Consider the following 20,631-nt stretch of genomic DNA (forward strand, 5'->3'; position numbering starts at 1 on the left):
TCCAGTTCTATTCTCTATCAAGTGTACCGTTTTTTTTCTACACATCAAATGATTTTGTTATATTTACATATAAGTTGTATTGTTGACAGACACAATAAGTTATTGGACTCAGGAGGGTTATGGGGCCAGAAGACAAAGGATTGGTAGAATGAGTCCCAAAAGTGATACTAATAGTTTTTGTTGACTCATTTGGCACTATTGACATTATGTGTTTGCATACGTGTATATGCAGAATATATGCTGATTATTACAACAAAATACTGTAAATATAATCTTTCAGTGTGTTTGCATACATGTATATGCAGAATATATGCTGATTATTACAACAAAATACTGTAAATATAATTATTCAGCGTGTTTGTATGCATGTGTATTCAAAATATATGCTGATTATTACAACATAAAACTGTAAATATAATCATTCAGCGTGTTTGCATGCATGTATATGCAGAAAATAGTTGCTGATTTTTACAACACACAATACTGTGAGGATACAAATATAATCATTTAGCACTCACAATGTGATTTATAGTTTGTGGCCGTTCTATTTGTGTATATACTTAGCACGTTTGGAAGGTACGTGCAATCTGGCGAAAATTAGGCAATCGCTGCAATGACAGATGTCATTCTATGTGCCTGTCAATATATGAAAAGTTCAGGCATAAAAACCTCCAAACACCACTTTGCCCATTTTGAGCTGTGAGCGACTGGGATGGGAATGGATGGGAAGTAAAAGGTTGTGTGAGTTTTCCGCGGGGATAGCGAGGCATGGAGATTGAGCTTGTTGTAGGGGCGTGCAGTATTTTGTGAGGAAAAAAGACACACTGGGGATCTGTCTGAACCTTCATTCCTAGGGATGTTATAATATGACGAAGCAGATGATATGGTCCTGATGGATTCATTGAGCTGTGATGTTCAACTGTCACTGCATCGGTTTGCACCTGAGTGTGAAGTGACTGGGGTGAGAATCAGTCCATGGTTCTCGCTCGGAAAGGGTGGAATGTTATTTCCGGGTTGTGGATGAGATTTTGCTCCAAGCGCAGGAGTTGTAGTAAGCCGGAAGACAAAGCTCTCACTTTACTAGTCAGTCTACTTTCCTGTCCTCATCTATGGCAGTAACGTGCAGTCAGAGGAGGCAGGTGAGGCGGGGCCTCACGTGCCATCATGGAAAGAAAAAAAATTTAAAAGGAAAAAAAAATCATTAAATTGTTATATGTATCCATGATTATACTATAAAGTTATTTTCCATTCAACTTCACCAGTTTTAGATTATTTTTATTCAAAATCGCTGAATTTTCACATTTGCCGTTCAAATACTGAGAACAGACTTGCGGTGAGTCACCAGCCAGTTGAGGCACGTCACTGACTTGAGCCTCACCATGGATTGCGGCGTTGCGCAATGACTCGGCTAACTGCTGGCCTGCTGTGCAGTGAGACTGTATTGCTATATGAATTATATTATACATTTCCACAGTTTAGTTAGCTGAGGTATATAACGTACAGTGTATTTTGTCAACAACTGTATGTGTGTAACGTATTTCTTGTGCTGAGCAATCATAAAACGGCTGCGAAGACACACTGGTTGAGGCTCCCAGTAATCCCGCCTCCTGGTGGATAATGCACCCCCGTCTTAGAATGCACCCCCTGACGGGAGAGTTATATCAACTAAAGCCCACACTTACAGTTTCCACGTGCAAGATTGAATTTATTTAAAAAAGTTATTTAATAAGAAGCCAAAAAGTGCAAAAACAATAATGTTCGTGTTGGAGGAGTTGTGAATGACTGAAATATAAAATCAGTGCTGCAGTCTGCAGGTGTACCTAATGTTGTGGCCCAGCAGCGGTGCATGGACTTCATTTATAAGTAAAGGTAAGACCATAATAATGTTTTTTTTATTAAATGTACTTTTTTGTGTGCTACAGTTTGTATGTGTAAAGTTAAAGTTAAGTTAAAGTACCAATGATTGTCACACACACACACTAGGTGTAATGAAATTTGTCCTCTGCATTTGACCCATCCCCTTGTTCACCCCCTGGGAGGTGAGGGGAGCAGTGGGCAGCAGCGGCGCCGCGCCCAGGAATCATTTTTGGTGATTTAACCCCCAATTCCAACCCTTGATGCTGAGTGCCAAGCAGGGAAGAATGCTGGTATGAGCTTTTAAACATAACCCGTTAACTGCTGCCAATCAAATGGTGAATAAGATACTCTTTAGGGTTCATATGTTTGTAAATCTGACTGTGACCAGCCATGAACCTCCCCACACGTCACTGATCTATGGTCATGAGCTTTGGGTTGTGAATGACAGGACAAGATCGCGGATTTAAGTGGCCAAATGAGCTTTCTCATAGGGTGACAGGGCTCGTCCTTAGAGATAGGGTGAAGAGCTCTGTCATTCGTAAGGGGCTTGGTGTAAAGTTGCTGCACATGGAGAGGAGCCAGATGAGATGGCTCGAGAATCTTGTCAGGATACCACCCGGATGCCCCCCTGTGGAAGTGTTCAGGGCATGTCCGACCGGTAAGTAGCCACGGGGAAGACCCAGGACACATTGAAGAGACTGTGTTGCTTAGCTGGCCTGGCAACGCCTTGGAATTCATTGGGGGGAGCTGGACAAAGTAGCTGGGGAGAGGTAAGTCCGGGTTTCTCTGCTTAGGCTGTTACCCCCATGACCTGATCCCGGATAAGCGGAAAAAAAGATGGATGGATTGATTTTCCCCACCACTTTTGTATTTTTAATCAATTGCACATCCAATCATAGTACATCACCTGCAACCCACCCACTGGTAGTCTCTGCTATCTTTTTAGCACTTGTTATTTTGGGAACTTACTACACTCAGGCCCTGAATGTGTTTAATGTTTACATACAGGTATAGAAACACTTCATACAAGCTGCACTTACTTGTTTGTAGCTCACAAAATTCCCCATCTGGAGGAAGTGTATCGATGCAGTTGCAGATTGCTGTGAGTTCATTGCTGCACGAACCAAAACTTTGACAGAATTGGCATGGCCATGTGTATTGATCCTCACACCGACATTGCTGAACTCCAGCAGTCATTATGAAGCATGCTGTATCCAAATTCACCAAAATGATCAATACACTTTATAAAAAGTTACAGTTAGACCAGCTGGCGGCAAAGAGACAAATTCGTAGACAAAAAATGCTCACTTGTGGTCAAATCTAAGCGTATCAATGAATCTGGGATGTTTTGTGGTAACGACAAAGTAGCCACAGCAATCCTCAGTGAATTAAGGAACTGTGATGGATCGGTGTTGTCTGGAACATTCACTGTGAGGACTATGTCCACTGATGTAAAGAAAGAACAATGGACATTACAACACTTTCTATTTGTAGAATTCAACTGATGAAATTATGTACAAGCCGTCATATAGCTCATATACAATACCTTCTGTTGTTGTTGGTGGTGTTGTTGGTGGTGGTTGACATGAGGCGAAAACTGTGAAGCAAAATTTAAAAATTACTTATCAGATTCCATGAACTATTAACAAAATGAATTATCAACTTAAAATAGTTTAATCAAATCCAGTCCACTAAATGATACAATTGACTCTTCCTAGATGAACTGATATTACAGTTTCATACAAGCTGCACTTACGAGATTGTAGCTCACAGAATTGCCCGTTTGAAGGAAGTCCATTAATGCAGTCGCATGTTTCTGTAGTTTCATTGTTGCATGCACCAAAGTCATCACAGAATGAACATGGCCATGCATATTGTTCCTCACACTGACACTGCTGTCCTTCAGTAGAGTTTGGCTGGCAGGCTGGATTAAAATTCACCAAATTAATCAATCATTTTTTTAAAAACATACAAATACATAAGCCAGTGTTGAAGGGACAAATCAATGGGCCAAAAAATGCTCACTCGTGGTCAAATTTAGGCTTTCCAACACTACTTCATTGGTGATGTTTTCTGGTAAAGACAGAGTAATCACAAACATCCTCAGTTGATTAATGAACTCTGATGGGTCGGCGACGTCTGGAAAAGTGAGGACTATGTCCACTGATGTAGAGAAAGAACAATGGACATTACAACACTTTCTGTTTGTAGAATTCAACTGATGAAATTATGTACAAGCCGTCATACAGCTCATATACAATACCTTCTGTTGTTGTTGGTGGTGTTGGTGGTGGTGGTTGACATGTGGCAAAAACTGTGAAGCAAAATTTAAAAATTACTTATCAGATTCCATGAACCATTAACAAAATGAATTATCAACTTAAAAGAGTTTAATCAAATCCAGTCCACTACATGATACAATTGACTCTTGCTAGATGAACTGATATTACAGTTTCATACAAGCTGCACTTACGAGATTGTAGCTCACAGAATTGCCCGTTTGAAGGAAGTCCATTAATGCAGTCGCATGTTTCTGTAGTTTCATTGTTGCATGCACCAAAGTCATCACAGAATGAACATGGCCATGCATATTGTCCCTCACACTGACACTGCTGTCCTTCAGTAGAGTTTGGCTGGCAGGCTGGATTAAAATTCACCAAATTAATCAATCAATTTTTAAAAAACATACAAATACATAAGCCAGTGTTGAAGGGACAAATCAATGTGCCAAAAAATGCTCACTTGTGGTCAAATTTAGGCTTTCCAACACTACTTCATTGGTGATGTTTTCTGGTAAAGACAGAGTAATCCCAAACATCCTCAGTTGATCAATGAACTCTGATGGGTCGGCGTCGTCTGGAAAAGTGAGGACTATGTCCACTGATGTAGAGAAAGAACAATGGACATTGCAACACTTTCTGTTTGTAGAATTCAACTGATGAAATTATGTACAAGCCGTCATACAGCTCATATACAATACCTTCTGTTGTTGTTGGTGGTGTTGGTGGTGGTGGTTGACATGAGGCAAAAACTGTGAAGCAAAATTTAAAAATTACTTATCAGATTCCATGAACCATTAACAAAATGAATTATCAACTTAAAAGAGTTTAATCAAATCCAGTCCACTACATGATACAATTGACTCTTGCTAGATGAACTGATATTACAGTTTCATACAAGCTGCACTTACGAGATTGTAGCTCACAGAATTGCCCGTTTGAAGGAAGTCCATTAATGCAGTCGCATGTTTCTGTAGTTTCATTGTTGCATGCACCAAAGTCATCACAGAATGAACATGGCCATGCATATTGTCCCTCACACTGACACTGCTGTCCTTCAGTAGAGTTTGGCTGGCAGGCTGGATTAAAATTCACCAAATTAATCAATCAATTTTTAAAAAACATACAAATACATAAGCCAGTGTTGAAGGGACAAATCAATGTGCCAAAAAATGCTCACTTGTGGTCAAATTTAGGCTTTCCAACACTACTTCATTGGTGATGTTTTCTGGTAAAGACAGAGTAATCCCAAACATCCTCAGTTGATCAATGAACTCTGATGGGTCGGCGTCGTCTGGAAAAGTGAGGACTATGTCCACTGATGTAGAGAAAGAATAATGGACATTACAACACTTTCTGTTTGTAGAATGAATTCAACTGATGAAATGATGTACAAGCCGTCATACAGCTCATATACAATACCTTCTGTTGTTGTTGGTGGTGTTGGTGGTGGTGGTTGACATGAAGCAAAAACTGTGAAGCAAAATTTAAAAATTACTTATCAGATTCCATGAACCATTAACAAAATGAATTATCAATTTAAAAGAGATGAATCAAATCCAGTCCACTACATGATACAATTGACTCTTGCTAGATGAACTGATATTACAGTTTCATACAAGCTGCACTTACGAGATTGTAGCTCACAGAATTGCCCGTTTGAAGGAAGTCCATTAATGCAGTCGCATGTTTCTGTAGTTTCATTGTTGCATGCACCAAAGTCATCACAGAATGAACATGGCCATGCATATTGTCCCTCACACTGACACTGCTGTCCTTCAGTAGAGTTTGGCTGGCAGGCTGGATTAAAATTCACCAAATTAATCAATCAATTTTTAAAAAACATACAAATACATAAGCCAGTGTTGAAGGGACAAATCAATGTGCCAAAAAATGCTCACTTGTGGTCAAATTTAGGCTTTCCAACACTACTTCATTGGTGATGTTTTCTGGTAAAGACAGAGTAATCCCAAACATCCTCAGTTGATCAATGAACTCTGATGGGTCGGCGTCGTCTGGAAAAGTGAGGACTATGTCCACTGATGTAGAGAAAGAACAATGGACATTACAACACTTTCTGTTTGTAGAATTCAACTGATGAAATGATGTACAAGCCGTCATACAGCTCATATACAATACCTTCTGTTGTTGTTGGTGGTGTTGGTGGTGGTGGTTGACATGAAGCAAAAACTGTGAAGCAAAATTTAAAAATTACTTATCAGATTCCATGAACCATTAACAAAATGAATTATCAATTTAAAAGAGTTGAATCAAATCCAGTCCACTACATGATACAATTGACTCTTGCTAGATGAACTGATATTACAGTTTCATACAAGCTGCACTTACGAGATTGTAGCTCACAGAATTGCCCGTTTGAAGGAAGTCCATTAATGCAGTCGCATGTTTCTGTAGTTTCATTGTTGCATGCACCAAAGTCATCACAGAATGAACATGGCCATGCATATTGTTCCTCACACTGACACTGCTGTCCTTCAGTAGAGTTTGAGAGGCAGACTGAAAATAAAATGATGTTTCAACATGAACCGACAAAACCTTGGTGATATATTCGAGTGACAGATAAATGGTAATCAATTGTCACCTGTGGTCAAATTGAGTCTTGTCAGCATGACATCATTTGAGAAGTTTGATAGTAAAACTACTTTTTGCACGGACATCCTTAGTTGATCAATGATCTGTGATGGCTCAGTGTTGCTTGGAAGATTCATACTGAGGACAACGTCCACTGAAGCAGAGGAGGAACACAGTGGACACGACAACACTTTCTTTATGACTGAACATCAGTTTGCATTCAATGTGACCAGCTTTGGCTTAAAACACATCTTTTTTAATTCCACACTCAATATTAAGGGCTTTGTCGTGAACTTTTAGAGTTATTTGAAAGAATGGATAAGTACATACACAAATTCCAGGAGGAAAAAAAAGATAATACATACATAATGTTGGGTATAGAGAACATACAAACCCTTTATTTATTGAATCAAAAATACTGACATTTCACGACATAATGAATTTGCAAACAGCTAAAATTATACACAAAGCAAACTGTGTATGCATGCATGTTTGAAATTAAAGTTAAGTTAAAGTTAAATAAACTCAAACTCAACTGAACAACCTCAACTCAACTAAAAAAAAGTCAGCAGTAGAATTTAAGCAAATAGATAAGAGCCTTTCATTTGATAATTATTACAATGTATTATTATATATTAAATGTACATATATTTACTATGTGACGAAGGTGTTTGAGTCAATATAATTTTGAAAGGACGAATGTAAATACCTTCTATTGGGGTCGGACATTGGAGCACACCTGTGGAGCAAAATTACATTTGTATTTACAATCAGAAAAAAAGCAGGTGCACCTTAACACTTTTTAACAGTCTTACAAAGTGCAGAATGATAGAAAATAACAGAAAATAAGTATATAACATTACAATAGTAATATAAACTAACAGATAACAAGAATAACAGATTTATTTTACATATATATATATATATATATATATATATATATATATATATATATATATATATATATATATATATATATATATATAATTATATATATATATATATATATATACAGAATATATATATATATATATATATATATATATATATATATATATATATATATATATATATATATATATATATATATACGCGTGAACACAAAAGGATTGAAGGAAGACAATTCATCACAATAATGACTTGACACACTAATAGAGTTGCTTAGTGCGACATCGGCCTCAAGTAAGCTTCCAAATGATCATCAAAAATGCTGACTCGCATGACTCCATGGGCATGTTACTTTAAAAATGTAATCTGTCACACCTGGGTGAAGTCTTGTCTGGGTTTCGTCTGGTGTCATGTTGTCTTGTCATTTCCTGTTTTATTTTGAAAGGTTAACTCTCCCTCTCGTTTCAGATCACTTGCCCTTCCTCCTGTTTCACTGGTCTGATGTCTCTCCTGATTGCCTGATTGGGCTCACACCTTGCTGCTTACCTGCCATCCGAGGGGTCCTGAGAACTATGTTTATGATCTCACAGCGGTTCTGGTGGCCATCCATGGATGCGGGGGTCCGGGAGTACATCGAGGCGTGTCCGGTCTGTACTCGTAACAAAACATCCTCCGGGTCACATGTTGGACTTCTACAGCCTCTGCCTATCCCCTCCAGACCGTGGTCTAACATCTCTATGGACTTCGTCACTTGCCTCCCGGTCTCAAGAGAAAACACCACGGTGCTCACCGTGGTCGATCAATTTTCAAAGATGACACATTTTATTGCCTTGCCAAAGTTGCCCACAGCCAAGGAGACTGCTCAGATATTGATGCAACACGTTTTTAGAATTCATGGATTTCCCACAGACATTGTATCAGACCGGGGGCCCCAATTCATCTCACGGTTCTGGAAGGAGTTCTGCAAGCTCATCGGGGCTACAGCCAGCCTGACATCAGGATACCACCCGGAGGCAAACGGCCAGACTGAGCGCCTCAATCAACAACTTGAAACCGGCCTCCGATGCCTCGTGTCCCAGAACCCAACAACGTGGAGTTCCCACCTTGTCTGGGTGGAATATGCCCATAACTCCTTGCCTACCTCTGCCACTGGTTTCTCCCCCTTCAAGTGTGTCTACGGCTACCAACCGCCAGTATTCCCAGACTCAGAGCCAGAAGTTTCCGTGCCCTCTGCCCACGCCCTGGTGCGCTGATGCCGTCGTATTTGGCTCGCGGCCCGACAAGGGCTCGCTCGCTAAGGAGATCGGGTCAAGAAATCAGCTGACCGGAAGCGCCGCCCAGCACCTGATTACCGGCCAGGAGAGACAGTGGATTCCCCAACGGAACATTGATGACCCCTCCCTGATCCGAGACTTCTATAGACTCCACCCTGAGGTCCCTGGGCCATCAGGTGTCGGCCCTAGAAGGGGGGGTTCTGTCACACCTGGGTGAAGTCTTGTCTGGGTTTCGTCTGGTGTCATGTTGTCTTGTCATTTCCTGTTTTATTTGGAAAGGTTAACTCTCCCTCTCGTTTCAGGTCGCTTGCCCTTTCTCCTGTTTCACTGGTCTGATGTCTCTCTTGATTGCCTGATTGTGCTCACCTGTGTCACACTCCCTCATGTGTATAAATGTCTCGTCCTCCTCTTGTCTCTTGCCAGAGTGTCTCGTTACTTCGTGTGCGTACCTCCAGCGTTCCCTTGCCATAGCATTGTCCACAGCCACAGCCACGTTTCTTGTACCTTTTTTGGAGCCACGGGAGTATTTTGATTTGTAAGTTTTCTCAGGTAAGAATAGCTTCCTAGCATCACCTCCGTTTGAGCGACTTTTGTTATACTTAGTAGTTTTTTGTTCATAACCCCTTTTTCCCTCCGTAGATGGAGCGTTTTTGAGTTATTGATATTTTTGTTAGTTTAGAGCTCAGGTCAGTTGTGTTTTTTATAGCCTGTTTGTTTCTCCTGTTTTGGAACCCGTCCCTTGTTCAAATAAATATATTGTCTTAAAATCCTGCATCTGTGTTCAGAGTCCTGTTCTGGTCGTGACATAATCAAAGTTATTAGTGACAGTTAGTAACTCAGTCACACCATTATCAGAGTGATAATTACCAGGAAAAGTACCTCTTTTGTACAAAAAAATACATGTACTGTATATGTCTAATATATGAGTATAAAATGAAGTAACAGCTTTGACGATAAATAGTAGCATCTACCGCTACTTGTTACTAAAATAAAACTATATGTTTATAAAATTGTAATTACCATACCAGTCTGCCTGTGGATTGGCAGACTAGGGTGGTGATTCCTCTATTTAAAAAGGGGAACCAGAGGGTGTGTTCCAACTTTAGTCGGATCACACTTCTCAGCCTTCCCGGTAAGGTCTATTCGGGTTTAGTGGAAAGGAGGCTATGCCGTATAGTCAAACCTTGTATTCAGAAGGAGCACTGTGGTTTTCGTCCTGGTCCTTGAACTGTGGACCAGCTCTATACTCTCAGCAGGATCCTTGAGGGTGCATGGGAGTTTGCCCAACCGGTCTACATGTGTCTTGTGGACTTGGAGAAGGCATTCGACCGTGTCCCTTAGAAAGTCCTCTGGAGAGTGGTCAAAGACTATGGGGTATCGGACCGTCTGATTGTGGCCATCCAGTCCCTGTATTATCAGTGTCAGAGCTTGGTTCGCATTGCCGGCAGGAAGTCGGACCCGTTTCTAGTGAGGGTTGGACTCCGCCAGGGCTGCTCTTTGTCTTAGATTATATTCATAACTTTTACGCACAGAATTTGTAGGTGCAGTCAGGGTGTGGAAGGGCATCCAGTTTGGTGGCTGCAGGATTAGATCTCTGCTTTTTGATGTGGTCCTGGTGGCTTCCTCTGGCCAGGATCTTCAGCTCTCACTGGATCAGTTCGCAGCTCAGTGTGAAGCGACTGGGATGAAAATCTATTTCTTCTTGTCGTCCCAAAGACACAATTAAACACCTGAGGGGATTGTGCATTTTCTGTTGCGGCTCCAAAACTTCGGAACGATATCCCTCTTACTATTCGGACGGCTCCCTGTTTTTTGTAATGTGCTATATAAATAAAGTGGATTAGATTGAATTGGATGAAAATCAGCACTTCCATGTCCAGTCCATGGTTCTCGCCTGGAAAGTGGTGGAGTGCCATCGCTGGGGTTGGGGAGAAGATCCTGCCCCGAGTGGAGGAGTTCAAGTCACTCAAAGTCTTGTTTCACGAGTGAGGAAAGAGGGGATCGTGAGTTCGACAGGCGGATCGGTGAGTGTCTGCATTGTTGCGGACCCTGCATCAATCTGTCGTGGTGAAAAAGGAGCTATGCCGAAAGGCAAAGCTATCAATTTACAGGTCGATCTACATTCCTATCCTCACCTATGGTCATAAGCTTTGGGTTATGACCAAAAGGACAAGATCACGGGTACAAGCAGCCAAAATGAGTTCCATCCATTAGGTGGGGAGGCTCTCCCTTAGAGATAGGGTGAGAAACTATCATTCGGGAGGAGCTCAGAGTAAATCCGCTGCTCCTCCACATTGAGAGGAGCCAGATGAGGTGGTTCGGGCATCTGGTCAAGATGCCTCCCGAACGCTTCCCTGGGAAGGTGTTTAGGGCGTGTCCGACCGGTTGGCGATCATAGGGAAGACCCAGGACACAGTGGAGCGACTGGCTTGGGAACGCCTCGGAATCTCCCGGGAAGAGGGTAGTTGGAAAGAGGGAAGTCTGGGCTTCTCTGGCATTAACTGTGCCGGATGTTAACCCGAATGTGATTAATCTTAGACATGATCATTTCAGCCTTTAAGTCATTACATGATCACTTTTTTGAATAAAAAGATACTTCTGACCACTAAGTTACTACTAAAACATGAACTTTTATTTACAGCAAGTGATGATCCACTGTTCTTGACTTCAACACCAACACGAGTGTGAGTGGCTGCAAGGCGCCGACTAGTGGTGAGTATAAGAAAAGTTGGGGGTGTCAGAAAACTCTTTTTACACGTCCACATCGCTGTACAGACACACAAGTCGTACACAGCACAAGTGTCGCAAAAGTCATGTGTAAAAAGACAACCAATAGACGGTGAAATGACATTTTTCACAGCATCTCTGAGTCGATCAATGAACTCTGGCTCAGTGCCGTTCAGTGAAAGGTCCACTGTGAGGACAATGTCCACTATAGAACAAATTGCTGCAGAACAATTTAGATTTGTTGTGAAGAAGGCTTAACCACTGGAGAATGGAACAGACAGAAGAATTGATACAAACCTTCACAATGCTGCAAAATATAATATACATGTCAAGAGTCAGCCATGTTGTCCCGAGGCTTACTGCTTTTTGGTGGTGGGCTGTAGGCCTTGATAAAAACGCACACATGCACATGCAAACACACACACTCATGCGCGCGCACACAAAAAACAGTGTAGTCAACTATAAAGGCTTGTATATTCTCACGTCACAGAGCTTGCATCCCCTCTGACGGCGTCTTGGTTTGTTAATAGCTCTTCCATGGGGGCTGAGGCATGACGTGTAATTCCCCTCGAAACACTTATTCCTCTTGTGTATGTCATCAGATCCTACGCACCGTTGCAGCAAGCCAGTTCAGCGTCTCGTCATCCAGGTTCATCTGGCAGCTGGTCACAATGTGATCACAGTCTCTAGGAGGTCTCCAAATTCACAGTGGGCACCGTTTGAGAGGCCTCAATGTTGCATTGTTTCACCGAAATGTCCCACACCTGTCCTCAGGCGGTTGAGGGTTGTCCACTGCTTACGGGGCATGTGCCGGCCAGGGACATCTATGGGATCCTTGATGTATTTGTGAAGCTGAGATGCTTTTGCTGCTATCCACTATTCCTGTGCCTGTGCCTTGGAAACCTTGCTAATGTCAGCTGGTGTTGCACTGAGCAACTTCTGGGCCTGTATTGCACAGGGACGCTGGAACTTGATACACTTGCGCTGCGGTCTCTCCGTGATGGTCTTGTGAAGGAGCTGGGATTAGCTTAAGTGTGCCTTCAGAGCAAGGGCCAGCCCAGCTCTTTCTCGTCTGACCTTTGCTGGGGCAATGTCGGTTAGGACAGGTAGTTGGTTAGTTGGAGTGACTCGTCCATAAGAGACAGTCCGTAAGGCGTCATTGAGGGCAGTGTCCAGTTGCGACACCAGACTAGGGCAGTGTCTCCTGAAGGAGCAACCGCTGCTGTCATTGTTGTTGTTGTTAAGCGATCTGGACCTCTGCACAGGACTAGCGAGGATTATCTGTTTGAAGTCCCCCTTGTAGACTGTAGCAATCCGTAAGATCTGCGGGAGTGCAGGTCAACCCCTGACACCGAGAGCAGCAAGGCCCACCGGTTGCATATGACATCAGGGAAGGGTTTCGCCCATCCCACGCTAAGGAATGGCAGTTGCACATGTGCAAAAGCAACGTTGTTATCCTTTCTCCATTTGCGATGACTCCGACCTTGCTTGCCACAGATTTACCACAGACACAGGCAAGATGACCAGAACACATTCGTTCCTGAGGTTTGACGTCTCTGTGTTTTCACCAGACCCCTGTTAGCCGGGGTTGCGGCCCTAATACCGCTGAATGCCAGACCTGTCTGACATAGTTGGGCCTACTTTTCCACATTGCCCCTGCCCCTACCATGGTGAGGAAGGGTCTGATTTTAATGGATGTTTTACTCATAAACCAGAGTAAAATTTGTTCGTGAAGATGGACTTTGCAACTACTGAAAAAGTCTTGGCAAAGGACGAGAAAATTTGCAAGGCTATTGGGCCGTTTGGGACATGTGACAAGAGAACGCTAAGTGATTGTAAATTACAAAACTGTTAAATAACTATTGTGACGACCTGCTGGTGTTAATGTTTATGGCAGGGGTAACCAATGTGGTGCCCGCGGGCACCAGGTAGCCCATAAGGACCAGTTGAGTAGCCCGCTGGCCTGTTCTAAAAATAGATCAAATAGCAGCACTTACCAGTGAGCTGCCTCTATTTTTTTTAATTTTATTTATTTACTAGCAAGCTGGTCTCGCTTTGCCCGACATTTTAATTCTAAGAGAGACAAAACTCAAATAGAATTTGAAAATCCAAGAAAATATTTTAAAGACTTGGTCTTCACTTGTTTAAATAATTTCATTAATTTTTTTACTTTGCTTCTTATAACTTTCAGAAAGACAATTTTAGAGAAAAAAATACAACTTTAAAAATGATTTTAGGATTTTTAAACACATATACTTTTTTACCTTTTAAATTCCTTCCTCTTCTTTCCTGACAATTTAAATCAATGTTCAAGTAAATTTTTTTTTTTTTTTTGTAAAGAATAATACATAAATTTTAATTTAATTCTTCATTTTAGCTTCTGTTTTTTCGACGAAGAATATTTGTGAAATATTTTTTCAAATTTATTATGATTAAAATTCAAAAAAATTAATCTGGCAAATCTAGAAAATCTGTAGAATCAAATTTAAATCTTATTTCAAAGTCTTTTGAATTTCTTTTAAAATTTTTGTTCTGGAAAATCTAGAAGAAATAATGATTTGTCTTTGTTAGAAATATAGCTTGGTCCAATTTGTTATATATTCTTACAAAGTGCAGATTGAAACACTGCGACGCTGAGATCATTATTCATGCGTTCGTTACGTCTCGTCTCGATTACTGTAACGTATTATTTTCGGGCCTCCCTATGTCTAGCATTAAAAGATTACAGTTGGTACAAAATGCGGCTGCAAGGCTTTTGACAAAAACAAGAAAGTTTGATCATATTACGCCTATACTGGCTCACTTGCACTGGCTTCCTGTGCACTTAAGATGCGACTTTAAGGTTTTACTACTTACGTATAAAATATTACACGGTTTAGCTCCAGCCTATCTCGCCGATTGTATTGTACCATATGTCCCGACAAGAAATCTGCGTTCAAAGAACTCCGGCTTATTAGTGATTCCCAGAGCCAAAAAAAAGTCTGCGGGCTATAGAGCGTTTTCTATTCGGGCTCCAGTACTCTGGAATGCCCTCCCGGTAACAGTTAGAGATGCTACCTCAGTAGAAGCATTTAAGTCCCATCTTAAAACTCATTTGTATAATCTAGCCTTTAAATAGACCCCCCCTTTTTTAGACCAGTTGATCTGCCGTTTCTTTTCTTCTCTCCTCTTCTCCCCTGTCCCTTGCGAGGGGGAGTTGCATAGGTCCGGTGGCCATGGATGAAGTGCTGGCTGTCCAGAGCCGGGACCCCGGGTGGACCACTAGCCTGTGCATCGGTTGGGGACATCTCTGCGCTGCTGACCCGTCTCCGCTCGGGATGGTTTCCTGTTGGCCCCGCTGTGGACTGGACTCCCGCTGATGTGTTGGATCCACTGTGGACTGGACTTTCACAATGTTATGTCAGACCCACTCGACATCCGTTGCTTTCGGTCTCCCCTAGAGGGGGGGGGTTACCCACATATGCGGTCCTCTCCAAGGTTTCTCATAGTCATTCACCGACGTCCCACTGGGGTGAGTTTTTCCTTGCCCGTATGTGGGCTCTGTACCGAGGATGTCGTTGTGGCTTGTACAGCCCTTTGAGACACTTGTGATTTAGGGCTATATAAATAAACATTGATTGATTGATTGATTGATTCAGAGTTCCCATGTTCATGAACACAGCGTGCCTGAGAGATGATTGACAGAGAATGAGGAATTGTTGTGTGCAAGAGAAGGAATATGTGTCAAAATGTAACCTGTTGTTGGCAAAAGATTGGCAATAAATGTTAAAAAGAATGTCACATTCAGGGTTTGCGAGATTGAATGCAGGGGGGGAGCAAGATGGCGTCAGTTACGCAAGTAACGTAACGCAAAAAAAAAAAACAGGCTAAATTCAATCGCTTCTCTACATTATCAATTGGGACTTGAGAGGCATTGCGCTGTATTGCAATTGCTCCTCCACAGTTAATCATAATAGAAAATAATAGAAGGAATCCAAACGAATCCATGAAGTCAACAAGAAAACGATTCATTTGATTTGTGCGATCGCTCCTCCGCATGTGTCAAGGGAGCAGACGTAAACACATCACCATGTACAGACAGAAATGTCATGCTATCGTGTAAACATCATCAAAAATGTACAGACTTGTTCTACTCTACACTTTATGGGCGCCGGCAGACCAATCCATACATCGATTGTGTTGATACTCGAAACAGTGGAAACGATACTAACATGATCAGAATCAGAAATGCTTTATCAATCCCCAGGAGGGGAAATTGGAGCGTTATTGTTGCTCTTCATATACACATTAATTAGAAATAAATAAGGCAACAATATAATAAGCAATGTAATAAAATTGGCAATGGACTAGACTTCACACGTCTCATTTTAGGTATGTTGCCATAAAAATATTTCTCACCACTTCTTTTCTCTCGGCCATGACTGTCAAGTTGTTTGCGTGTCAGCGCCTGGGAAACAACATGCATTCACACTTAGTTATTATGGAAGCATTTTTTTTCAAAATACAATCCTTAAATATTAGATTTTAATGAAGGAATTGTTTGATGCAATCATATCCTGTGCACCACTGAAACATAAAAAAAGGGTAAATACGTTGATGAAAGGTTCCAAAGGTTGAATCACATTCTTTGCTTGCAGCTTTACCAAAATCGTGACACCTGTCGGACATAACTTGCAAAATAGTTAATACTTCCTAAATTAAGAACCAGAGGTGGGTAGAGTAGCCAGAAATTGTACTCAAGTAAGAGTACTGTTACTTTAGAGATTTATAACTCAAGTAAAAGTAACGAGTAGTCACCCTAATATTTACTTGAGTAAAAGTAAAAAGTATGTTGTGAAAAAACTACTCAAGTACTGAGTAACTGATGAGTAACCTGTCCGTTTAATGATGACGGCAACAGATAATGCACAAAAACATAAAAATAGCAATGAGCAAATTCAGAGCCAGGAATATCTCTTATGCAACTAAAACAATAATACATATTAAATATTAATACATTAAAATAAAAAAAATTAAGGCAAATTGAGCCACAATAACTTAACAGCACCATAGGCTCAGTAGGCATTCATTGATTGGTTGATTGAAACTTGTATTAGTAGATTGCACAGTACAGTACATATTCCGTACAATTGACCACTAAATGGTAACACCCCAATAAGTTTTTCAACGTTAATCAATTACTTAATAAATGACCAAGTCGAGGTGATCTACCTCATATATACATAAACATACACACACATATCATATATATATACATATATATATATATATATATATATATATATATATATATATATATATATATATATATATATATATATATATATATATATATATATATATATATATATATACATTTATATATACAGTATATAATTTATATTTATTTATTTTGCCGTTTTTTTTCACATGTTAAAGGTGTTTTAATGAATATACATGCATGTTTAACATATAGATTCCTCTCTTTCATGAAGACAAGAATATAAGTTGGTGTATTTCCTGATTCTGATGACTTGCATTGATTGGAATCAGACAGTAGTGCTGATAACGTCCACGTTTTCAAATGGAGGAGAAAAAAAGTTCCTCCTTTCTGTCTAATACCACATGAAAGTGGTTGGTTTTTGGCATCTTTTTTGTCCAGCTTCCATATTCGTTTTTATACACTTTACAAGAAATACATTGGCGGCAAACTCCGTAGCTTGCTAGCTTGTTTGCGCTGGCTTTCGGAGACTCTTATTTTGGTAGCGCAGGCGCGATGGAGCAGCACTTTTATTGTGAAGACAGGAACTGTGCGGTCAGTCTTTAGGCTTTTGAGAGAGGTACGGTTGAAATAAAAAAGTGTCTTTTTTCCTTCACACTTTTGATTGATTGATTGAAACTTTCATTAGTAGATTGCACAGTACAGTACATATTCCGTACAATTGACCACTAAATGGTAACACCCGAATAAGTTTTTCAACTTGTTTAAGTCGGGGTCCATGTGTGACGGTCATGTGACCGCCTGGCTCTGTTTGATTGGTCCAACGTCACCAGTGACTGCATTTGATTGGTGAAACGGAGTCAAACGTCACCAGTGACTGCATCTAATTGGTGAAACGCAGGCATGCGCTAGAACCTACTTTGAAGGTCTGTCTGACAAACCAAAACAAACAAAGCGTGCATTAACAGATCGATAAAAATTAGTAGCGAGTAGCGAGCTGAATGTAGATAAATGGAGCGGAGTAAAAGTAGCGTTTCTTCTCTATAAATGTACTCAAGTAAAAGTAAAAGTATGTTGCATTAAAACTACTCTTAGAAGTACAATTTATCCCAAAAGTTACTCAAGTAGATGTAACGGAGTAAATGTAGCGCGTTACTACCCACCTCTGTTAAGAACTAATAAAGCCTGCTTTATACTATTATGTTAACACAGTGACACCCCCCCCCCCCCCGCCCCCCCCATTCTTAAATGGGAACCGCACTTTTTTGGGAATTTTGTCCATCATTCGTAAGGCAAGAACACCCATCCAACCATCCGTTTTCTACCGCTTGTCCCTTCACATATGTTTTTATTTTTGTATGCATTCTAACTTGTAAATAAACACTAGCAAAAGCTTGATTCCAAAAAAGTGCAGTTCCCCTTTAAAAAAATAATTTACTCTATTCGATGTATAGCTCTTCATCAGCCTGTATAATTCTCTGTCCAAACAATAGAGGCAGTGTTTTCCAGAGAGTACTCAGTGAACAACTACAACTCTTGTTGACCTTTTAGCTCAATAGCTTCCTATAGGGCGGTATAGCTCGGTTGGTAGAGTGGCCGTGCCAGCAACTTGAGGGTTCAAGGTTCGATCCCCGCTTCCGCCATCCTAGTCACTGCCGTTGTGTCCTTGGCCAAGACACTTTACCCACCTGGTCCCAGTGCCACCCACACTGGTTTAAATGTAACTTAGATATTGGGTTTCACTATGTAAAGCGCTTTGAGTCACTAGAGAAAAGCGCTATATAAATATAATTCACTTCATTAATTCACTTCACTTTTTTGGGAGCTCATGTTAATTTAGGAGAAAGGGAGTATCATGGCAGCTGGAAGTAATCCAAGTGTTAAGCATATATTTGTCTACTACAAATCAGATGAGAAGGCGTTCGAAGGTGGGCTGAAGTCGAATAGCCACAGGAAATCCACATGTCCGTGAGACAAGGTTATTATATTTTGTAGGTGCTCATCAAGCTAGGCAGGTGAGTTTGGAAGGGGATGAGTGAGCATAATCCGGATTTTAGGCTGTGTGCAGTGTAATGAACACGACTGAAAAGACTTAGACCCAGCAGGCAAAAAAGGCTTTTAGGATGTCTTCAAAAACTTTGAGTCAATTTTAATCGATCACTGTCATATTTACTGCAATGAGCTTTCAGACAAACCCAAAGGCTTGACAATTCATTCTGTGACCTGTGCGTCCATCAATAACGTGCATGCTTTCACTCAGCAAGGGTTATTGTTTTGTTTATGAATGAAATTAAATGTGTGATGTTACCTTGAACAATGTAATGGCAGACTGCGGGGACCACCCGATGTCATGCAACAAGGACTCGGCCAAAAGCAGGACAAAGGTGAGCTTGACTGCCTTTGATGAGTTCATCTCCACGAGAAAGACGTCCAGAAGCAGTACTCTTCTGGAACAGAAAATGACACCAATGTAGTCATTCTTGCAAATGATCCTCATAAACTACCCAAGAGGTTTCAACCCAAAGTAAGAACCAACACTTAAAATGTCATAAAATAGGCTCCATGTTTGCCTAAATTCCCGAATTAACAGGTGTCAAACCCAGGGTCCAGGGGCCCCATCTGTACCGCCACATCATTGTATGTGGCCTGCGAAAACCTGAATATATTGTGTGTCTGAGAACTATTTCTTATATTTTGATAACTGTATTTCAATTCTGACAGAACAAAAAAATGAATGCATGTAAAATATGTTCTAAATTCAACATTATTAGATGCAACAAGCAATTGTATTCTTTTTTTTGTCAGTGAAAGTGTCACGCGGGGGTTCGCAGCTCACTACGGTTCGTTCTCCCAATGCAAACTGACGACTCCGGACAAGGCGTGAAGGTAGGATTTGATTTATTAAACATAAATCACCCAACTACCAAAACACAGGCAAAGAACAAAAAAAAGGCAAGCGTGCCTAAAACACGTGAAGTTAGGACTTAGCATAGGCTATGGCATGGAATAAACACAACTTACTTGGCATATGATGATATGGAGATAGAAAGGGTGTATTCAACAAAATATTTGGGAATCTATATAGATGATAAATTAAATTGGAAACTGCACATAAATATACTTAAGACAAAGATGGCATAAAATATTGCTATGTTACATAAAATCAAAAACTCCGTAAATCAAAAGGCTCTTAACATGTTATATAATTCTTTCGTACTCCCTTATCTTAATTATTGTGTTGAAATCTGGGGTAACAATTACAAAACAAACATTAACTCTATATTCTTACTTCAAAAGAAAGCGATTAGAATTGTAAATTATGCAGATTATCATGACCATACCAACGCTCTGTTTATTAAATTAAAAACATTAAAACTGCACGATCTTGTTGACCTCAACACTGCTATTGTGACGTACAAAGCTCATAACCACATGCTGCCTGGGTGTCTACAGGAGAGGTTTAAACCCAGAGAGAATCCCTATGACCTCAGAGGTTCAGCTGTCTTCCAGAAAGCTAAGATAAGAACAATCTTAAAAAGAAGATGTGTTTCTGTCAGGGGGTTCAACTGTGGAACAGCTTGGATGATTCCTTAAAATGTTCCAGTTCCATTCACACATTTAAAAAATATTTTAAGACTAATGTCTTGAAAAAATATATCACTCTTGAATCAACACAGTAGTTAACACTATGATCAATGTTAATTCAAATAGTAAATGTAGGATATAAATAATAATGGAAGTATAATTGTTTGTATATAGTATATAAATTGGTACAAGGATATTTCACATGCCTTTACTGTGTATATAATTGAAC

General features: G+C 40.5%; 1 protein-coding gene across 1 annotated transcript in view; it reads right to left on the reverse strand.

The window, feature by feature from the left end:
- Nucleotides 1-20,631, reverse strand: part of LOC133646697 (adhesion G protein-coupled receptor F5-like) — an 88,768-nt gene that overhangs the window by 28,531 nt on the left and 39,606 nt on the right. Inside the window, exons 3-22 of the mRNA XM_062042363.1 lie at nt 19,126-19,264; nt 16,016-16,064; nt 7,438-7,467; nt 6,739-6,882; nt 6,486-6,653; nt 6,276-6,326; nt 6,038-6,175; nt 5,769-5,936; nt 5,559-5,609; nt 5,317-5,454; nt 5,048-5,215; nt 4,838-4,888; nt 4,600-4,737; nt 4,331-4,498; nt 4,121-4,171; nt 3,883-4,020; nt 3,614-3,781; nt 3,404-3,454; nt 3,166-3,303; nt 2,898-3,065 (exon numbers count right to left, since the gene is read on the reverse strand). Of these exons, the coding sequence (XP_061898347.1) occupies nt 2,898-3,065; nt 3,166-3,303; nt 3,404-3,454; nt 3,614-3,781; nt 3,883-4,020; nt 4,121-4,171; nt 4,331-4,498; nt 4,600-4,737; nt 4,838-4,888; nt 5,048-5,215; nt 5,317-5,454; nt 5,559-5,609; nt 5,769-5,936; nt 6,038-6,175; nt 6,276-6,326; nt 6,486-6,653; nt 6,739-6,882; nt 7,438-7,467; nt 16,016-16,064; nt 19,126-19,230 (2,281 nt within the window). The 5' untranslated portion in view covers nt 19,231-19,264. The remainder of the gene's footprint in view (nt 1-2,897; nt 3,066-3,165; nt 3,304-3,403; nt 3,455-3,613; nt 3,782-3,882; nt 4,021-4,120; nt 4,172-4,330; nt 4,499-4,599; nt 4,738-4,837; nt 4,889-5,047; nt 5,216-5,316; nt 5,455-5,558; nt 5,610-5,768; nt 5,937-6,037; nt 6,176-6,275; nt 6,327-6,485; nt 6,654-6,738; nt 6,883-7,437; nt 7,468-16,015; nt 16,065-19,125; nt 19,265-20,631) is intronic.

The sequence above is a fragment of the Entelurus aequoreus genome, linkage group LG03 (assembly GCF_033978785.1).
Source record: "Entelurus aequoreus isolate RoL-2023_Sb linkage group LG03, RoL_Eaeq_v1.1, whole genome shotgun sequence".
Lineage (NCBI taxonomy): Eukaryota > Metazoa > Chordata > Actinopteri > Syngnathiformes > Syngnathidae > Entelurus > Entelurus aequoreus.